Source organism: Mustelus asterias, chromosome 6 (assembly GCF_964213995.1).
Source record: "Mustelus asterias chromosome 6, sMusAst1.hap1.1, whole genome shotgun sequence".
NCBI classification, from domain to species: Eukaryota; Metazoa; Chordata; class Chondrichthyes; order Carcharhiniformes; family Triakidae; genus Mustelus; species Mustelus asterias.
The window spans coordinates 94,628,774-94,649,062 of NC_135806.1; the positions used below are offsets into that span (position 1 = coordinate 94,628,774).

The 20,289-nt window shown below is 41.2% G+C and overlaps 1 protein-coding gene across 5 annotated transcripts in view; it reads left to right on the forward strand.

Moving 5' to 3' along the window:
• The window catches only part of skic3 (SKI3 subunit of superkiller complex), a 108,942-nt gene that overhangs the window by 3,504 nt on the left and 85,149 nt on the right, over positions 1 to 20,289 (forward strand). For all 5 annotated transcript variants that reach the window (XM_078214771.1, XM_078214770.1, XM_078214772.1 and 2 more), the window contains exons 2-6: positions 1,274 to 1,367; positions 12,374 to 12,517; positions 15,079 to 15,170; positions 17,731 to 17,806; positions 19,899 to 20,039. In XM_078214771.1, the coding sequence (XP_078070897.1) occupies positions 1,278 to 1,367; positions 12,374 to 12,517; positions 15,079 to 15,170; positions 17,731 to 17,806; positions 19,899 to 20,039 (543 nt within the window). In that variant the 5' untranslated portion in view covers positions 1,274 to 1,277. The remainder of the gene's footprint in view (positions 1 to 1,273; positions 1,368 to 12,373; positions 12,518 to 15,078; positions 15,171 to 17,730; positions 17,807 to 19,898; positions 20,040 to 20,289) is intronic.

A 20,289-nucleotide genomic window follows, 5' to 3' on the forward strand; every position in this document is an offset into this window, starting at 1 on the left:
TGGTCCCCTTACCCTTATCCTTACCTCAATAAGGATATTGTTGCCTGAGAGGGAGTACATCAAAGGTTCACCAGACTTATTCCAGGGATGACAGAACTATCTTATGAAGAGAGATTGGGCAAACTGGGCCTGTATTCGAAGAATGAGAGATTATCTCATTGAAACGTACAAAATACTTAACTGCATCTACCCTGTCTATTCCTTTAAGATGTTTTCCTTAGTTGGGGAGTCTAGAACCAGGAGGCATAATTTCAAAATAAGGGGATGCCTCTTGGGACCGAGATGAGGAGAAATCTTTTTAGAGGGTTGAGTGCCTTTGGAATTCTCTACCCCAAAGTGCTGTGGAAGCTCTGTCATTGAGTATGTTTAAGGTAGCGATTGATAGATTTCTGATTAATAATAGTTATGGGGATAGTGTGTGTAAAAGGCATTGAAGTGTCCAATCATCCATGATCATATTGATTGGCTGAGCAGGCTTGATGGGCTGAATGGCCTACTCCTGTTCCTATCACTGGATGTTGTGTCCTCTGGCTCAGGAGTCCCCAACAAACATGGTTTCAGAATACCGGGTATGCCATTTAGGACTGAGATGAGGAGAAATGTTTTCACTTGGAGTGGTAAATGTTTGGAATTCTCTATGACAGATGGCTGTGAAGGCCAAGTCACTGAATATATTTCAGAACAAAATATATTTCTAGATTCTAAAGGCATCAAAGGGGTATGGGGAAAGCGTGGAAGTACGGTATTGATATAGAGGATAAGCCATGATCATATTGAATGATGGAGTAGGATTGATGGGCTGAATGACCTACTCCCCCTTCTATTTTCTAAGTCTTTATTTTCTGAGTTTTCTCAAAACCCAAATCTCAGAACATGCAACCTTGAGATTTGTCTACCTAAAATTGTGTACCGCTATTCCGAAAGTCAGATTTAAAGTTATTTTATAATAGACATTGAACAGTAACTTGTCAACTCAAGAATCATATCTAGAAAAGAGCCACCTCTTTGGACCCCTTAGTTACGGAGACAGGAAGGAAGTCAACATGCTCTCAGTATTACAATGAAGCATTGATACGTTCAGAGTCTTGATGTTCCAGTTTACACCAGTTGTTTGATGTAACTCTTTCTCCCGCATCATAAGTGTTGCTTTCCTTCATTTATTCATTGTCCTCAAGTAGTCAGGTTGTAAAATGTACCCCGAAAATTGAACTGCAATACCTGTTGTAAAACCCATGATATGTACTGTGCTGTAAATCTTATTTCTATTTTATAGGATAATGTCGAATAAAGAAGTCAAGGCTACCTTGAAAAATGCAAGGGAAGCTATCAGAAATAAAGAATTTAAAGAGGCACTGAAACATTGCAAGGTATTTTTGTATAGAATGGTGAATTTTTAGTTTAATATTGTAAGTGTTTGGCATTTTAGCATTTAAAGTTGAACAAATCTAAATGCGAATGTTATTCAAGTAATGAGCTTTTGTAAAATTAAATACATCCATAGCAAGATTACATCAAAAAGTGTATCAAAAACATTCTGATTTTTACAACAAACTGTCACTTATATTAAGTCAGGTGATGAGTTATTTATAACTTTTATATTTCAGAAACATTAAGCATATAAGCTAAAGGTACAATTGTATAACTTGGGCCTACCCTTTTAAGACAATAAAAGTTAATTGCTATAATTGGATGATCATGATGTCAGTTAGATTAATTGCCATAATTGAAAGATGTTAGTAGTTTCTTTTATTTGTTCATGAATATGCCTATTGCTGACAAAACCAGCATTTGTTGCCCATCCCTAACTGTTCTTGAGATCTGCTGAAGCATATGACGTAGATACAACCACAATACTGTTAGGTCTGAAGTTCCAGGATTTTGACCCACTGACGGAGGAATGGAGATGTATTTCCAAATCGGGTTGGGGTGTGACTTGGAGGTGTTTTCATGTGGCTGATTCCCTTGTTCTTTCAGGTGGCATAGTTCATAGATATTGAAAGGTGGAGTTTTACCAAGGCAAGTTGCTGCGGTTTATTTGTATACGGTACACACTGCAGCTACAATGAACTGGTTATGGTGGTTAATGTGGTGGCTAGAGTGTCAACTAATCTAGCCTGGATGGTGTCAAGCTTCCTGAGTTTTGTTGGAGCTGCACTCATTCAGGCAAGTGGAAAGTGTTCCATCACACTCTTGACTTGTGCCTTGTAGATAGTGAACAGTCCTTGGGGAGTCGTGAGGTGAATTATTCACCACAAAAGCCTCTGACCTGCTCTTGTAGTTGTAGCATTTATATGGCTGGTCCACTAATATTTATGATTGGCGGGGGTAATAATGCTGTTGACTGTGAAGCGAGTAAATCCATGTAAATTTCTAGATCTAGAAGAAACCAAGGTGAATTTAATTTATTTTTCTTAAATAGCATTAATTGTTTATAATATGGCATCTGAACTGTGACAGATTACATAGTAGGCACTTCATTGTAGGTGTCACGTGTTTCCTGTAACATTTTGTTTCTGTCAAACCTTGCATCAAATTTCATTTGTAATTCTGTTGGTACATTGCACTTTATAAGGTACAACACCTCACACTGGCCCATCTAACTAATGATTTAATATTTGTCGTATAATGAATTAAGAGCCTTATCTAAGAGTCTTGATCTTTATCACCAGCTTTTTCACCTTCAGCTTTTGCGCGCTCATTTTTTCAAAGTTCAATTCAAAATTTGTTCTGCATAACTGCTCACTATCCATTCACAGGTAATATTATCCCACCTTGTTGCCAATTTTCACATTACTCTTTCTCTTAAAACTGCTATCTCCAATTTCTTTTGAGGTTAAATTGCTCACTCTAATAGCACCAAGCATGAGTTCCTCACTGAGCTTCAACATTCATTACTTAATTGGGAACTATGTTAAAAACTAATCAATTTCTGTAATTTTTTAAATGTCTTTCCCATTTGTCTATATCTCTGTAGTAATGCTGACAACCTCAAATATTCATGAGTTTCCATGGCTGTCTCTGATGGAATTTTCATGCTGGCTCCCGCAGCCGAGCAAAAAGCATTTTGTCATTGGGTTGGTTGGCTTCACCCTGCTCCTCCCTGTTATCAACATCTTGTGCAGTTATAATCTGTTTGAACCGAGCATGATGGAAGAAGCTGGCAATTGTGGCTTCTCTGTTACCATCTTCCACACTTCATAGAATCCCTACAGTGCAGAGGAGGCCATTCAGCCCATCAAGTCTGCACTGACCACAATCCCACCCAGGCCTTAACCCCATCTATTTACCCTGCTAGTTCCCCTGACAAGGCGCAATTTAGCATGGCCAATCCACCTAACATGTACATCTTTGAAGTTGGGAGGAAACTGGAGCACCCAGAGGAAACCCACGCAGACACGGGGAGAATGTACAAAACCCACACAGGCAGTGACCCAAGGCCGGAATTGAACCTGGGTCCCTGGCGCTGTAAGGCAGCAGTGCTAACTACTGTGCCACCGTGCCTTCCTCCTTCATCATGAACATTGCCTCTTGAACAGTTGGATTGTACTCCTGCTTTTCATCAATGGCTTTGATAACCTAAGAGATCAGCTGCTGTTTGTATTAGTTTTTCAGGTTTCTACTTATCCCATGATCCATTGGTTGGCATATGGCCTGATGTTGGGAGGCAAGAACAATCATCTTGACACTCTTGAGGCCAGCAATGTCAGGGTGTGCGAGACAGATGTGATTAATGATAACAATCTTTCTTTTATTTCGTTGATATGTTTAGTCTACTTTCCTGATCCATGCCTCAAAAATGCTGAAGGTCATCCAGGCAGTTTTGTTAGCCTTATGCTGTGTGGGTGGTGTCTTTATATCCGCGAAGCAACGTGACTTCTTGGACTTTTCTATCATAAGAAGTGGCAGCTTCTCTATGCCATTCATGATGCCACAGTTCATAGCAGTGACACGCTGTCTTTCACCATGTTTCAAAGAACAGCACAGAAACAGGCCCTTCGGCCCTCCAAGCCCACGCTGCTCATGTGCCCAACTAGACCATTCGTTTGTATCCCTCTATTCCCAGTCTGTTCATGTGGCTATCTAGATAAGTCTTAAACGATCCCAGCGTGTCCGCCTCAATCACCTTGCCTGGAAGTGCATTCCAGGCCCCCACCACCCTCTGTGTAAAATACGTCCCCCTGACATCTGTGTTGAACCTTGCCCCCCTCACCTTGAACCTGTGACCCCTTGTGTTCGTCACCTCCGACCTGAGAAAAAGCGTCCCACTATTCATCCTATCTATGCCCTTCATAATTTTATACACCTCTATTAGGTCGCCCCTCATCCTCTGTCTTTCCAGGGAGAACAACCCCAGTTTACCCAATCTCTCCTCATAGCTAAGACCCTCCATACCAGGCAACATCCTGGTAAACCTTCTCTGTACTCTCTCCAAAGCCTCCACGTCCTTCTGGTAGTGTGGTGACCAGAACTGGACGCAGTAATCCAAATGTGGCCTAACCAACGTTCTATATAGCTGCAATGTCATATGCCAACTTTTATATTCTATGCCCCGTCCAATAAAGGCAAGCATGCCATATGCCGCCTTCTCTACCTGTGCTGCCACCTTTAAGGATCTGTGGACTTGTACACCCAGGTCCCTCTGTGTGTCTATACTCCTGATGGTTCTGCCATTTATTGTATAGCTCCCCCTTACATTAGATCTACCGAAATGCATCACTTCGCATTTATCTGGATTAAATTCCATCTGCCATTTCTCCGCCCAATGTTCCAGCCTATCTATATCCTGCTGTATTCTCTGACAATGTTCATCACTATCCGCAACTCCAGCAATCTTTGTGTCGTGCGCAAACTTACTGGTCACACCAGCTACATCTTCCTCCAAATCATTTAAATATATCACAAACAGCAGAGGTCCAAGTACAGAGCCCTGCGGAACTCCACTAGTCACAGACCTCCAACCGGAAAAAGACCCCTCCACTGCTACCCTCTGTCTTCTATGGCTAAGCCAGTTCTCCACCCATCTAGCTAGCTCACCTTTTATCCCGTGAGATTTAACCTTTTGCACCAGCCTGCCATGAGGGACCTTGTCAAACGCTTTACTAAAATCCATATAGACGACATCCACGGCCCTTCCCTCGTCAATCATTTTTGTCACCTCCTCAAAAAACTCAACCAAATTTGTGAGGCATGACCTCCCTCATACAAAACCATGCTGTCTATCGCTAATGAGATTATTCTGTTCTAAATACGCATATATCCTATCTCTAAGAATCTTCTCCAACAATTTCCCAACCACGGACGTCAAGCTCACCGGCCTATAATTACCCGGGTTATCCTTGCGACCTTTCTTAAATAATGGGACCACATTTGCTATCCTCCAATCCTCTGGGACCTCACCTGTGTCCAGTAAAGAGACAAAGATTTCTGTTAGAGGCCCAGCAATTTCATCTCTTGCCTCCCTGAGGAGTCTAGGATAGATGCCATCCGGCCCTGGGGATTTGTCTGTCTTAATGTTTCCCAAAAAACCTAACACTTCCTCCCTTGTAATTGAGATTTTTTCTAATGGGTCAACACATCTCTCTGAGACACTACCAGTCAACATGTCCCTCTCCTTTGTGAATACTGATGCAAAGTATTCGTTTAGGATCTCACCTACTTCCTTTGGTTCTAAGCATAATTCCCCTCCTTTGTCCCCGAGAGGTCCGATTCTTTCCCTAACAACCCTCTTGTTCCTAACGTATGTATAAAATGCCTTAGGATTCTCCTTAATCCTGTCTACCAAGGACATTTTGTGACCCCTTTTTGCCCTTCAAAGTCCCTGTTTGAGTTATTTTCTACTTTCTCTGTATTCCTCCAGTGCTCCATCTGTTTTTCGCTGCCTGGACCTCATGTATGTCTCTTTTTTCTTTTTGATTAGACCCACAATTTCACTGGTTATCCACGGCTCTCGAATCCTACCTTTCCTATCCTTCCTCTTTATAGGCACATGCTTGTCCTGCAGTCCTATCAACTGCTCCTTAAAAGACTCCCACATGCCAGATGTGGATTTACCCTCGAACAGCCTCTCCCAATCAAGAGCCGCCTAATCCGGCTGTAGTTAGCCTTCCCCCAATTCAGCACCTTACCCATAGGACAACACATCTTTTTCCATTACTATCCTAAAGTTCACTTTTAAACATAGAAGAATGATCTGGCAAGAGACTCTAAAACAGTTCAGTTTTGTCTGCTTTTAAAAGCACCCTTATTAAAGATGTGGACCATCTTGGTGCCAATCATTTGTCATCACTGCTGTAACATTCACACTCTCACCGCGTACCGCACAGAAGAATTGAATCGGTCCAGCCATCTGTCAGTGCAGCCAAACTCTGTGCGTCCAGCTTCTTTTTCAGGAAAACTTTCCTGCAGGATTGGACTGGAGATTAAATTACTCAGGCTGCCTTGAACCGTGTTAGCGAAACTTCTTCAACAATGGAAAAGGCAGATGTTCTCATCCTCTTTCTTGCTGGAGAGTGCGTCAGCTTGCCGAACTGTGCAAAGATGCTTGCCTTGTGTTTCATAATAGTGGACAAACTCAGTGGTGGAATCTCTCACCCCTTTGTGATGTCCGCTTTTGCTTCACACCACAGTTTTTCACTTGTATCAACTTCACCTTCTCTCTGATAACACATTTAATTTTCTCATAGGATTTGTCATGCTTCATAGGCTTTGTATGTCCTTTCATAGGGGGATCAAGGTGTTAAATGATGGCTTGCCCAGTTCTCCATGATTTCATGCTCTTATGATTGGTCAGCATGGTCAAATGACAAGCTTAGAGAAGTTTGGGTAATCAGGAGAGATCAGTGCTGAATTTTGGTTTATTTGATGTGATTCGATGGGATTTGCTATTCTGCTGACTGAGTTGCTTGACAACTTGGATATAATTGAAACTTCGGGTCATCTGAGTTTGAGTCATAGTGATTTCGCTGTTCTTTTTACTAATGGACTAGCTTTTAAGTGATCTGTGAACATATGCATCTAATACCCTTACTTCTCTGCAGTCAGTCTCCTCTTTAAGAAAATAGCTGGGCAAGGATTTGAAAATGAGCCTATTTTAGGTATTTATCTTTATTGCCATACAGTGAAAAGCACATAGGTATAGCGTTAAAAACAAGAAAAAAAAATCAGACAATAGATACGTAGAAATCACATCATTTCTAACAAATCTTCTAAAAGTCGCAACATTTTCAGCATTGACAACAAAGTCAGGCAAAACGTTCAAGAATCAACAATTCTATGTGGGGGGAAAAGTTGTGAATATTAATTTTTGCTGTAATTGTGAGGTAAAGAACTTGTCAGGCTTAGAGTAAGGCCATGTATCAATTTATAAACTTCAACTAAATCAAAAATCAGTCTTCTCTTTAAAGATTGTAATCCAAGAATTCTTAAATACACCTCATAAGGTATTCCCCTCATGCCTTCCATTTTCCTGGTAACAAGTCATTGCACTCTGTCAATAAGCTGTATATCTCTCTGAAAATGTGGATTTTAAACTGTGAACGCATTCTCCAGATGTGGACATTCCAGCTGCTGATAAGCGTTTAAGATAAATGCTGATATCCTTACTCAATAATGATGCACTCAGCTGCCCACTGTACCACCTGAGTGATTTCTAAACTTCAGAGTACTTGTAACAGTCACACCCAAATCCTTTTCAATGGTTATATGTGCAAAAAGGCTAACTACCAATATAGTGCTGTAAATTAAGATTATTGAGGTTGAAATGGCGAATTGAACACTTTGCCACATTAAAGCTAAATTGCCACTCCTTGGACCACTGCACCATAGTAGAGAGTTCAGTGTGTTGGAGAATCCTGGATTATTTTTCTTAACTTCCAAATAAATGTTCATGTCATCCATATATTTCAAAACTGTACTATGCTGAATCTGACCATCTATGCCATTAATATAAGCCACAAATAAAAGGGCCCCTAAGCCATTTGGAAACATAGAAAATAGGAGCAAAACTAGGCTATTCAGCCTTTTGAGCTTGCTCTACCATTCATTATGATCATGGCTGATCACCCAACTCAATAGCCTGATCCCACCTCTTTCTCTCTCTCCCCCCCCCCCCGCCCCCATATCCTTTGATCCCCTTCACCCCAAGAGCTGTATCTCACACCTTGAAAACTGAGGGGCTCCAGAAATCGTATGTGTTTGATTTAATAATTGCCCATTAACAGTCACCACACTATCCAACAAAAATGATTTTATCCACTGGTAAAGTTTGCCTTTAATCCCCAATGCAGATAACCTTTTCAATAACATGTGGCACTGAATTAAAGACTTTCGAAAAATCTAAGTAAACTGCATCACACCATTGGCCTCTGTCAACTATAGCAGACAAAAAACAATTCAAGTAACTGTGAGGCACATGAACCCCCAGGGATGAATCCAAACTGATCTGGTTTCCCCCAATAAGACCATGCTCCTTTCAAAAAGTCCAGATGTTCTCTTCAATGCAAGATTCAATTTTAATTTTCCAGTGTGGCAAGTCAAACTGACCGGTTGATAATTCTGAGTGTCATTTCTGCTCCCTTTTTTAAAAATAAGTATAACTAGAGAAGCTTTAGGTGTTTCTCCATCTTCCAAACAGCGTTTAAAGAGCAGAATAAGCAAATGCAATTAAAAAATCCTCCTCTTCTCGGAGCATAAAGTATCCTATCTATTCCAGGAGAGCAAAATTCTTTCATTTGAATAGCCTTTGTTGAAATCCATTAGGAGTGAAGTTTATGGTCTCCAATTGGTCAGCTGTATATTGAGAGGCAACTGATTTAAATCTTCGACAGTGCAGACTGTTGAATAAAAAGCACTAAATATCTGAGTACTTTGTTGGGGATTATTAGTGACTCTGCCAGTTACTGGATTAAGTAGAGGGCCAGTAAGGTTTTTAACTTTCTGTTCGGACTTCACACAGTTCCAGAATGGTTTACCGTCCCCACTTTCTGCAATTATGTTCAAAATTCAGCAATGTTGTTCCTCTGTTTAAGAAAGGGAATAGAAATGACCCTGGTAATTATAGACCGGTTAGTCTTACTTCGGTGGTTGGTAAATTGATGGAAAAGGTCCTTAGGGATGGGATTTACAACCATTTAGAAAGATGCGGATTAATCCGGGATAGTCAGCACGGATTCGTGAAGGGCAAGTCGTGCCTCACAAATTTGATAGAATTTTTTGAGGAGGTAACTAAGTGTGTTGATGAAGGTAGGGCAGTTGATGTCATATACATGGATTTTAGTAAGGCGTTTGATAAGGTTCACCATGGTCGGCTTATGATGAAAGTAAGGAAGTGTGGGATAGAGGGAAAGTTGGCCGATTGGATAGGTAACTGGCTATCTGATCGAAGACAGAGGGTGGTGGTGGATGGAAAATTTTCGGACTGGAGGCAGGTTGCTAGCGGAGTGCCACAAGGATCAGTGCTTGGTCCTCTGCTCTTTGTGATTTTTATTAATGACTTAGAGGAGGGGGCTGAAGGGTGGATCAGTACATTTGCTGATGACACCAAGATTGGTGGAGTAGTGGATGAGGTGGAGGGCTGTTGTAGGCTGCAAAGAGACATAGATAGGATGCAAAGCTGGGCTGAAAAATGGCAAATGGAGTTTAACCCTAATAAATGTGAGGTGATTCATTTTGGTAGGACTAATTTAAATGTGGATTACAGGGTCAAAGGTAGGGTTCTGAAGACTGGAGGAACAGAGAGATCTTGGGGTCCATATCCACAGATCCCTAAAGGTTGCCACTCAAGTGGATAGAGCTGTGAAGAAGGCCTATAGTGTGTTAGCTTTTATTAACAGGGGGTTGGAGTTTAAGAGCCGTGGGGTTATGCTGTACAGGACCTTGGTGAGACCACATTTGGAATATTGTGTGCAGTTCTGGTCACCTCACTATAAGAAGGATGTGGAAGCGCTGGAAAGAGTGCAGAGGAGATTTACCAGGATGTTGCCTGGTTTGGAGGGTAGGTCTTATGAGGAAAGGTTGAGGGAGCTAGGGCTGTTCTCTCTGGAGCGGAGGAGGCTGAGGGGAGACGTAATAGAGGTTTATAAAATGATGAAGGGGATAGATCGAGTGAACGTGCAAAGACTATTTCCTCGGGTGGATGGAGCTATTACAAGGGGGCATAACTATAGGGTTCGTGGTGAGAGATATAGGAAGGATATCAGAGGTAGGTTCTTTACGCAGAGAGTGGTTGGGGTGTGGAATGGACTGCCTGCAGTGATAGTGGAGTCAGACACTTTAGGAACATTTAAGCGGCTATTGGATAGGCACATGGAGCACACCAGGATGATAGGGAGTGGGATAGCTTGATCTTGGTTTCAGATAAAGCTCGGCACAACATCGTGGGCCGAAGGGCCTGTTCTGTGCTGTACTGTTCTATGTTCTATGTACTTGTCGCACTACAGGTTTGAGATTGTTAGCAGATTTATTACAATTAATACAAGCCTCGAGTTCAAGATTACACAGCAGGAGAAACAATTTGACTCTTCCCTGTTGCGCCCCTTTAGAATCTTGCATGTTTCACAGATCACTTCTCATTCTTGTAAACTCCATAGAATATAGACCTAATTTACTCAGTCCTTCATTATAGGAAAACCCTCTCATCCCACAAACCAATCAAGTGAACCTTTGCTCTACCACTTCCAAATGCAAATGCGTCCTTCCTTCGCAAGAGTCAGAAAATACTGGTTGAAGTAGTTTATAGGTGCCCTAACATTAGTTTTACCATTGGGTAGAGCGTTAAACTAGAAATTTATTGGAGCTTGTAACAAAGGAAATGTAATAATTATGGTCTCTTCATTTAAGAAAGGATATACAGTGAAGTTTTACTAAATTGGCCCCTGGGATGATGAGGGTTGTCCTATGATGAAAGGCTGAGTAAATCGAGACTATATTCTCAAGTTTTGAAGAATGAGAGATGATCTCATTGAACCCTTGAAAATTCTGAAGGAGCCTGTTAGGGTGGATGCTGAAAGATTCTTTCCATAGGTTGGGGAATCTAAAAAAGAGCGACACAGTCTCAGGATAAATGGTTGATCAGTTAAAACCGAGAAAATGGGGAAACTATTTAATTCATAGAAACGTAGAAAATTGGAGCAAGTGACATTTGGTCCTTCGAGCCTGCTCCACCATTCATTATGATCATGGCTGATTGTCCAACTCAGTAACCTGTTCTCACGTTTCCCCCCATGTCCTTTGATCCCTTTCGCTCCAAGAGTTAGATCTAACTCCTTGAAAGCATACAACGTTTTGGCCTCAACTGCTTTCTATGCTAGAGAATGCCATAGGCTCACCACTCTTGGGAAGAAATTTCTCCTCCTCGTAGAATCCATACAGTGCAGAAGGAGACCATTCAGCCCTTTAGAGTTTGCACTGACTCTCCGAGAGCATCCCACCTATCCCCGTAATCCCATGTATTTACCCCGCTAATCTCCCTAACCTACACATCTTTGGATACTGAGGGACAATGTGGGGCCAGTCCAACTAAACTGCACATCTTTGCAAAGTGGGAGGAAACCCATGGGGGGAAGGTGCAAACTACACACAGATAGTCACCCAAGGTTAGAATTGAATCCAGGTTCCTGGTGCTATGAGGCAGCAGTGCTAACCACTGTGCCATCCTGCCACCATCTCAGTCCTAAATGGTTTTAGCCTGTATCCTTACACTGTGACTCCTGGTTCTGGACTCCCCGCCATCTGGAACATCTTTCCTGCATCATGTATGACTTATAAGGTTGACAAGAGACTTAAATCATTCATCTTATCTGATTCATCTGGTCTTTCCCTTTCCTTTTCTAATATGGAAAGGGGACAGACCATCCATTCAGATTTCAGATAGATAGCTGAATTATGTTATTAATTATATTTTGTATTATATTGAAAAACAAAGTTTAAATTCAGTTTTGTATCTCTGTCTACAGAATATACGGGTGGGATTTTACAGCCTCACTTGTCCAAAAACTGTAAAATCCTGCCTGAGGTCAACGGACCTTCCCGCCCGCTCCAATTCCCATGGCAGGCGGGATGGTAAAATTGCGGCCTATATGTCGAAATAAAGTAAGAAGTCTCACAACACCAGGTTAAAATCCAACAGGTTTATTTGGTAGCACGTTCTTTCAGAACACTGCCTCTTCATCAGGTGAGTGACCTGATGAAGGGGCAGCGCTCTGAAAGCGCGTGCTACCAAATAAACCTGTTGGATTTTAGCCTGGTGTTGTGAGACTTCTTACTGTGCCTACCCCAGTCCAATGCTGGCATTTCCACAGCGTGTCTAACTAAAGATTTCTTTTGAAGCAATTTCTATCGTGAACTGCTATTTCTTAATTTGTATTCTATTATGCAGGCTGTCTTGAAACAAGATAAGAATAACTACAATGCCTGGGTTTTTATTGGAGTTGCTGCAGCAGAGTTGGAACAGCCTGACCAGGCGAAGACTGCATACAAAAAGGCCGCAGAACTTGATCCAGAACAGTTGCTGGCATGGCAGGTAAATCAGTGATTGGATTGAGTTCTCAAAAACAATCCTCTTTAATGTAAATTGGGTTTTACTGTTTCTTGCTGCAGCTGTATTACATCTACAAGATTTGTAAATAGTATATTTCCCAAAAAAAGTACATATTTTTTTATTATCTGTCTCTTTGTTAGCAGAAATCTAAGCATGAATCAAACTACTTAAAGGCTTGGGTATGATAGGTTCACATATTAATAAAATTTTCATTTAGCATGTGGAGGGAAAATTTTGAGTTTATTATATTGATATTGTGAAGGCTACATACATCAGATCTCCTGTGCCCTTGCTCAGTCTGGCCTACATGTGACTCCAGACCCGCAACAATGTGGTTGACTCTTAACTGCCCTCAGAAATGGCCGAATAAGCCACTCAATTCAAAGGCAATTTGGGAGGGTCAATAAATGCTGGCCCAGCCAGTGATGCCCACATTCCTTGAATAAATAAGAAAAAACTTTCATCATTTGGTCATTGATTGATTGAAAGTAGGCTGATGTAGCAGTAATTGGTTTGATGGGATTTATCCTGTTTTTTTTATGGATGGGTCATACCTCGGGAATTTTCCAGATTGTCTTTTGGATGCTTGTGTCATGGCTATGCTGGAATATAGCTCTGAAGAACAGTCATGCGGACTCGAAGCGGTAACTCTTTTTCTTCTCTCCCCAGTTGTTGCCAGACCTGTTGAGTTTTTCCAGCATCTTCTGTTTTTATCTTTAATATTGCAGTCAGGAAATTATCAGGGTCCATATTCTTGGCTGTATCCAGCTTCTTGATTTCACATGGAGTGAATTGAACTTGTTGAAGGCAGGCATCGGTGATGCTGAAGACCTGGAGAATAGGCTGAGATGAATCATCCATACAGCACTTCTGGCTGAAGATGATTGCAAATGCTTCAGCCTTGCCTTTTGCACTAATGTGCTGGACTACTCCATAATTGAGGAGAAGGTTATCAGTGGAGCCTCCTCTTCCCATTAGTTGCTTCTGCTTCTCTGACAGGAGAACATTGACCACTCAGTTGTCAAATAGCCAATCAAGGACTCTTGTGTTTTCTCTCTTTTTTTATAACAGCAGTCATTCAAAATCAATACATGTGCTGAGAAATTATCCGGCGATCTGTGATCAGAGGACTTACAAACACACTGATCATCCAGAAATATGACAACAAATCATTTAACTAAAACAAATGGCTTGTTATCAATATTTAACAAAGGTATTCACTTGCAGTGACCTCACAAGCATTCTCAATCAGGTGTCCATAACACACTAGCAATCTGCACAGATTTCAAGGGGTCTACACAATTTCAAGTACATTTAATGACAATACCCAAAGGTTAACAATGTCTGTTGTTCTCAGTATTACCTGCTAGCCCTGTGTCACTGATACCAGCATAGCATCACTTTTACCCCTTTTCCATGAGGTCTGGAGGACTGTGACAAAGGTAATTGTCCCTTCTGCTTATCAGGCTGCCTGCAGCCTTTAATACAGTTGACCTCACCATTCTCCTCCAATGCCTCTCCACTGTAGTCCAGCTGGGTGGGACTGCTCTAACCTGGTTCCATACTTGATGATAATAGTGTTCGAACTTTGGCATCTGGCCTATCATCTGAGTGCTGAGGTGTATCTTCTATTTATTTATACAAATGACTGACCTAGTGGTTTTAATTTCTTGCATTGTGACATCATAAAGTTCAACTGAAGTGATCTCATTGAATAATATATTTCATTTATATAGTACACAGTCCGTGTTTAAAGGAAAATCAGGTCCCTGTTTACAGTTTTATGTTTCATATTAGCTTTTATAGTTGCAACATAGCATAATTATTTTTGTATATTCTTTGTCAACTATCCATCTATCTTCATTGGTAAGAAAATACATACAAAACTTGCATTTTGTCTCCTTTATTGCGTATTTCCAGAATGTGAGTTACTTCAAACAAAAACAAAGAATTTGACTGGGCCTGCAGCAATTGGTTGAACCATATGTCATCCAGATGGTACCATCCAACCTTAGACCTTCAACACTTCATAAAGTATTATATCTTAGCAGTCTTTCATCTAATACCTCAAAATATTTTTGGAAGATTTTAATAGGCCAAGGAGGATCTAAACTGAGAGTTTTGAAATGAGGGCTTGGGAGACAGGGAGCCGCAATAAGGTGTGGGTAATGGGCGAGTGGGACTTGGTACAGGATAGGATGTCAGGTCTGGAGATGATAAGGGCATGGATGACAGTTTCAGTGACGTGTCGTAACCATGTTGACTGGTAATATGGTGGTGCAAGAAGATATTTTTGTGATGGAGAGGTTGGTTATAGGATCATGTGTGCGGTCTAGGTTGAATAAGACTCAAGTGGTGTATAGTCTGGTTCAACCTGATTGTGTCTGAGGCATACAACAGCATCCACCACTCCCTCTACTCAATAATTGTGTTAAATGAATAAAAATGTCAATGCAGTTTATTTTGTATAGTCTAATCATTTTTATTTGTGATTGGACTATGAGAATGAATTAGAAGATAATGATGTCTTGTTTTCTTTTCAGGGGTTGCTAAATCTGTGTGAGAAGAATGATACATTTGACAATAAGCATGAGTTGTTGGAAATTTACCAAAAGCTAATGAAATTGTATGAAAGGTAACCTATTTGAATTTATTGAACTCATGTTATCGTATATCTTGCTTCAAAACCAACTTTTCTTATTTAAGAAATGTTTTCAGGCAAGTTATCCAGTGTACAAATAAATGGGAGTGTGACTTCAAATTATGGTTTTAAACCTTTGTTTAAATCCTATATTTTAGTTTCTCATGGAATAAATTGCCAAATTTGACTACTGGGATTTTACTTCTGATTTATCAATAAAACCTGCCAATTTCCTCAGAGCTATTGCCAAAGCAAACAATATGATTCAATTCCTATGGTTTCAGATTCCCCTTTTAACACTTTGGAATTAATTCACAGACTGGGAGGAGCACCTGCTATATAGATATTTGGTTGTTCTAAAGTCTACCATCCAGACTTTGGATATTCTCTTCCACAAAAAAGAAAAGGTCTCCATATGCCTGTGATGTGACAATTGTAGTGGTGCCTCATGCATGTAGCCGTACCACTTTGTCTGTACAATAAATTGAAATTTCATGATTTGCTGGCTTGCATAGACATTTTCTCAAAATTAGGAACAGTTTTGGCCAGAATGGGAAAGTCACAAACATAACTTTGTGAACTGCACCTGGTGGGCCTGATTTTTACCATCAAGTTGTGCCCGTTTGCGGGCGCAAAAACTTGGTAAAGTCGGGCGTAAGGTGAGAAGCACGATCTGTGCCCGCCTCCGCACCAGTTCCCCCTTTATCAAGGCCTGAAAATGGCCGCAATCGGGATCGTGCCCTAAATGGGCACGACGGCCATTTAAATGCATTTAAATTAACTTAATGGACTGCACGCCCAACCTTACCAACACTTCCACCTTTATCACCATGTTCGCCCATTCAGAATCCGCGCAAAACAGACATACTTCACAAAAGTCCGATTCGGGCGCTCCAGTTAATGAGGAGGTAAATGCTGAGCTTCCGACGGCTCTCTGCTTGAGATCGGTGAGGGTGATGGGGAGGGGGGGAATTTGCTGCCACTCTGCCTGAGATTAGTGAGGGGGAAGGGGGTGGTCCGCTGCCACTCAGTCTGAGATCAGTGAGGGGGAAGGGGAGGTCCGCTGCCACTCTGCCTGAGATCAGTGAGGTGGAAGGAGGGGTCCGCTGCCACTCTGCCTGAGATCGGTGAGGGGGGGAGGGGCCCGTGATCGGTCTGGTGGCAGGAGGGGGTGGGGGGAATAAGGGGGCTAATAATGTTGTGGGGGTGGGGCAATGTCTGTGGGGGCTAGGGAGAGGCATTACCCGGCCCGGGAGCAATGTGGCAGGGGAGCCGCTGCATTCTAGCATTTTATTTTCTGTGCACGTGCGGTTGGAGGCGCCGATCGGAGCTGCAGGATTTTGGGCACGTTAAGCCCCTTGTGCAGCGCGATTCGGAATTGCTGATGTTTTTTCAGGCAGTGTGTGTATGGGGGTGCCTGAGAACACGTCTAAGTCGGATCTGAAACACTCTCAGTTGTAAGTCCGCCCAGCACTTATAATCAAAATGGTATAATAGGGCCCGGAGTGTCTATGTGGCATCAGATTTGATGTTTTGATTCTGCACATTCTGTCCACCTTCATAGCCCGGCAGTATTGATAATATAAGACCTTCCCTTGTTATCTGGGAAGTCCTGTGGCCAGACTAATAAATTGAAAAGATTAACTTGTAATAATTTTACATGTCTCACAACTACAACATTTTTTTTTTCATGAGTTTATCAATGCTCACAAGTTAACTGAATTTATTCAAGTGAACTGGCTGATGTTCTGGACCAACTTACATTGATTAAAATGTGAGCAATTTCAAAGTGTTAGAGGTTAAAAACAGATTGGAAAAAAATGAGGGTAAGCATACTTGGTGTAGCTCAGGATCGTATGAAGTTTTAAACGTATTTATTAGGGATGGGGAAATTTTCAGGCTCTTCCAGTTTTCTTTGGCACATGAGTGAGAAAATGACTCTGCCCTGGGAGCATATATCGTGGATAAAAACAAAATGCCCTGGAAAATATTTCATTTGCAAGAACTTGGTTAAATTTGACTCATGGAGGAAGAAGATTTTTGTATTGTATTATAATACAAACATACTAATTATACATTAGTTGGAAGCATTTTTATGAAACAGTACTAGTGTTTTAGACCATATTATAATTACCTATAATTGTTCTGTAACAGGGGACACAGTCTCAGAATGAGGGGTAGGCCATTCATGAGGAGAAAATGTTTTCACCCAAAGAATGGTGAATTTTGGGATTTTCTACCCCCGAAGCGCTGTGGGAGCTCAATAATTGAATATGATCAGAATAGAAATCAATAGATTTCTGGAAACTAAGGGATATGGGATTGTAAAGAAAGGTGGCATTATGGTAGATGTTCAGTCAAGATCTGTTTGAATGGTGATTCTGCTCAGTGGGCTGAATGGTTCCTCCTATTTATGATGTTCCCATGTACAAGTTCTTTTGCTTTTCCATCCTCCAACCAAATTCCTTTGCTGGTGTAATTTATTTTCAAGTGCTCTATAGATTATTTGACAGCATGCCTATAACATTTCACATACTTTTTTCCCATTTTACAGTTCAGATAAACAGAAATGGCATGAAGTCTGCCTAAAGTTAGTTGACCTCTATCATCAAGAAAAGAAATATCTAGAGGTGAGATTTCTGTGGATTGGAACAACTTGTAAGTGTGTTTTCTACTTTGCTATGGAATATCAGTGCAATTTAGCACATTGGCAAGATCAGCATAAAATGCTTGCAGAAAATAGAGTTTCTCTCCCCCCACCTTGCTAACTCATAATTGCTCTTGTTTACTTGCAATCAGAATGTTTGTGATGCTGACATTTACTGTTCATTCCTGGTTGCCTGAGAAGGTGTTATTAGGCCGTCGTCTTGAACTTTGTGGTGATGGTTCTTACCTGATGGTGCTAGGAAATTTCAGGATCTTGACCAATGATTGTGAAGGATCTGTCAGTCATGATGGACACAGTGAAGATGTACAGTTTGGAGGGGGAGATAGAGATGATGGAATTTCCACATCAATGCTCTTGTTCTTCTTGTGCAAAGATTAATAGAGTGAGAGGGACTGTTGTAGTAAACTTAGTGAATTGCCACAATGTATTGGTGGCAGCAGAGGTAGGGGCTTTGTCCAATGGTATAGGGGTCAATCAAGCGAATTGCTCTAATTCTATGTTAACACGTCCAAGTTGGCTGGTAAAGTCAAAATCGAGACACCAAGCTTTTTCTCTCTGGGAGAGTTTATTGACTTTGTTTTGTCTCAACACTCTTAACACACAACCGCTGTCCCTATTTAAAGCTTATTTATTAGTGTCAGAAGTAGGTTTATATTAGCACTGTAATGAAGTTACCGTGAAAATCCCCTAGTCGCCACATTCCGGCGCCTGTTCGGGAACACTGAGGGAAAATTTAGCATGGCCAATGCATCTAAACAGCATGTCTTTCGGACTGTGGGAAGAAACCGGAGCACCCAAAGGAAACCTACGCAGACACAAGGAGAACGTGCAGACTCTGCACAAACAGTGGTCCAAGCTGGGAATTGAACCTGGGTCCCTGGCGCTGTGAGGCAGCAGTGCTAACCACTGTGCCGCCCTTTCAAATGTTGCCTTGTCAAGGGCAGTCATTCTCACTTCTGGAGTTCAGTTCTTTTGAACCAAGGCTGTAATGAGGTTGGGAACTAAATGATCCTGGTAGAGTGCGAACTGAGCATTTGTCAGCAGGTTATTACTCAAACAAGTGCTGTTTGCTAACACTTGGTGATTCCTTCCTTCACTCCATTGATAATGGGGACTGATTGGGCTGTTATTGTCCATGTTGGATTTGTCCTGCTTTTTATATACAGGACACGTCTGGGCAATCTTCCACTTTGCTGCATAGATGCCAGTGTTGTAGCTGTACTGGAACAGCTTGTCTGGGGGAATGGCAATTAAACACTACCCTTCACTTGTGTAGCATAATATGGTTAGCAAGCTTTTTGAATGTAGTCAGAGCTAGGTGAATGGTGAGTAATCCATAATATTCCTAAATTATACCATGTCGTTGATTCAGAGACTTTGTGTTGTCAGGAGATGAGCTGAGTATCCAGTCTCTGTTCTGATATTATATCCATGACGTTGATTTGGCTTTTCCAGTTAAGCTTCTAGTCGGTAGCAACAGCGTCCCTCCTATCCATAGGGAGTTATAGTACACAGCCACACCAGCTGCCCTATTACATTTTCTCTCCTGCTTTTTAACTTGAACCATCTTGTCTAATCCTATTCTTCTGCTCACTCACCATATGGTTTAATATTTTTGTTTGTAACCACATAGTTCCTATTGAAAATTTTTGGATGCTGTTCCAACAATGGTTTGAGAAAGAGAATTCCACATTCCAAGCTCTAAATTTTTCTAGTCTCCTGTTTAATTCTTCTGTGAGTATCACAGCATTTAAGAAGCATTTGGATGAGCACTTGAAATGCCAAACCATACGAGGTTACAGACCAAGTGCTAGAAAATGGGATTAGAATAGATAGGTGCTTGTTGGCTGGTGCATGAACCGAAGGGCCTTTCTGTGCTGTAACATTCTATGACTCAGTTTGCTCCATTTTCCTGATGAATGCTGTTACCAAATCATAAATATTTGCAATCTTCTACATTTATAATTACTTGTTAATCTTTGTAAAGTAACCCTAATTCCCCTCAATCTCCTTGATCTGTATTTCCCTCATTCCTCATAGTACCTCTATTTCAGGTTGCCAAAACATGGAGTCAATTGATACAGCTAAAACAACACGATGGAGCTGGTAAACAAGAGCTTCATCAATTATGGAGGAAGATGATCCAGTTGCTTGCAGACAAAGTAGAAAGTCAGGATAATGAGACCCACCAACTGGTAAAGATCCCTCAAGATGTCTGTTATCAGTAATTACCTTCAAAAGTTTTCAAAGAATAATATACTACATGAAGCTGTTGTATTAATTTTAAACTTCCATATTTTACATCTTTTAAGGAAAATTATCTTTGGGGGAAAAAGCTTACTCAGTTGTCTTCCTGAACAGAATTGAAATATATGGCTTCTGTTTTTGGAAACCATGAACCATTTCATACAGCAGCTAAAACTGCAGAAGAAAACCCTTTTGGGA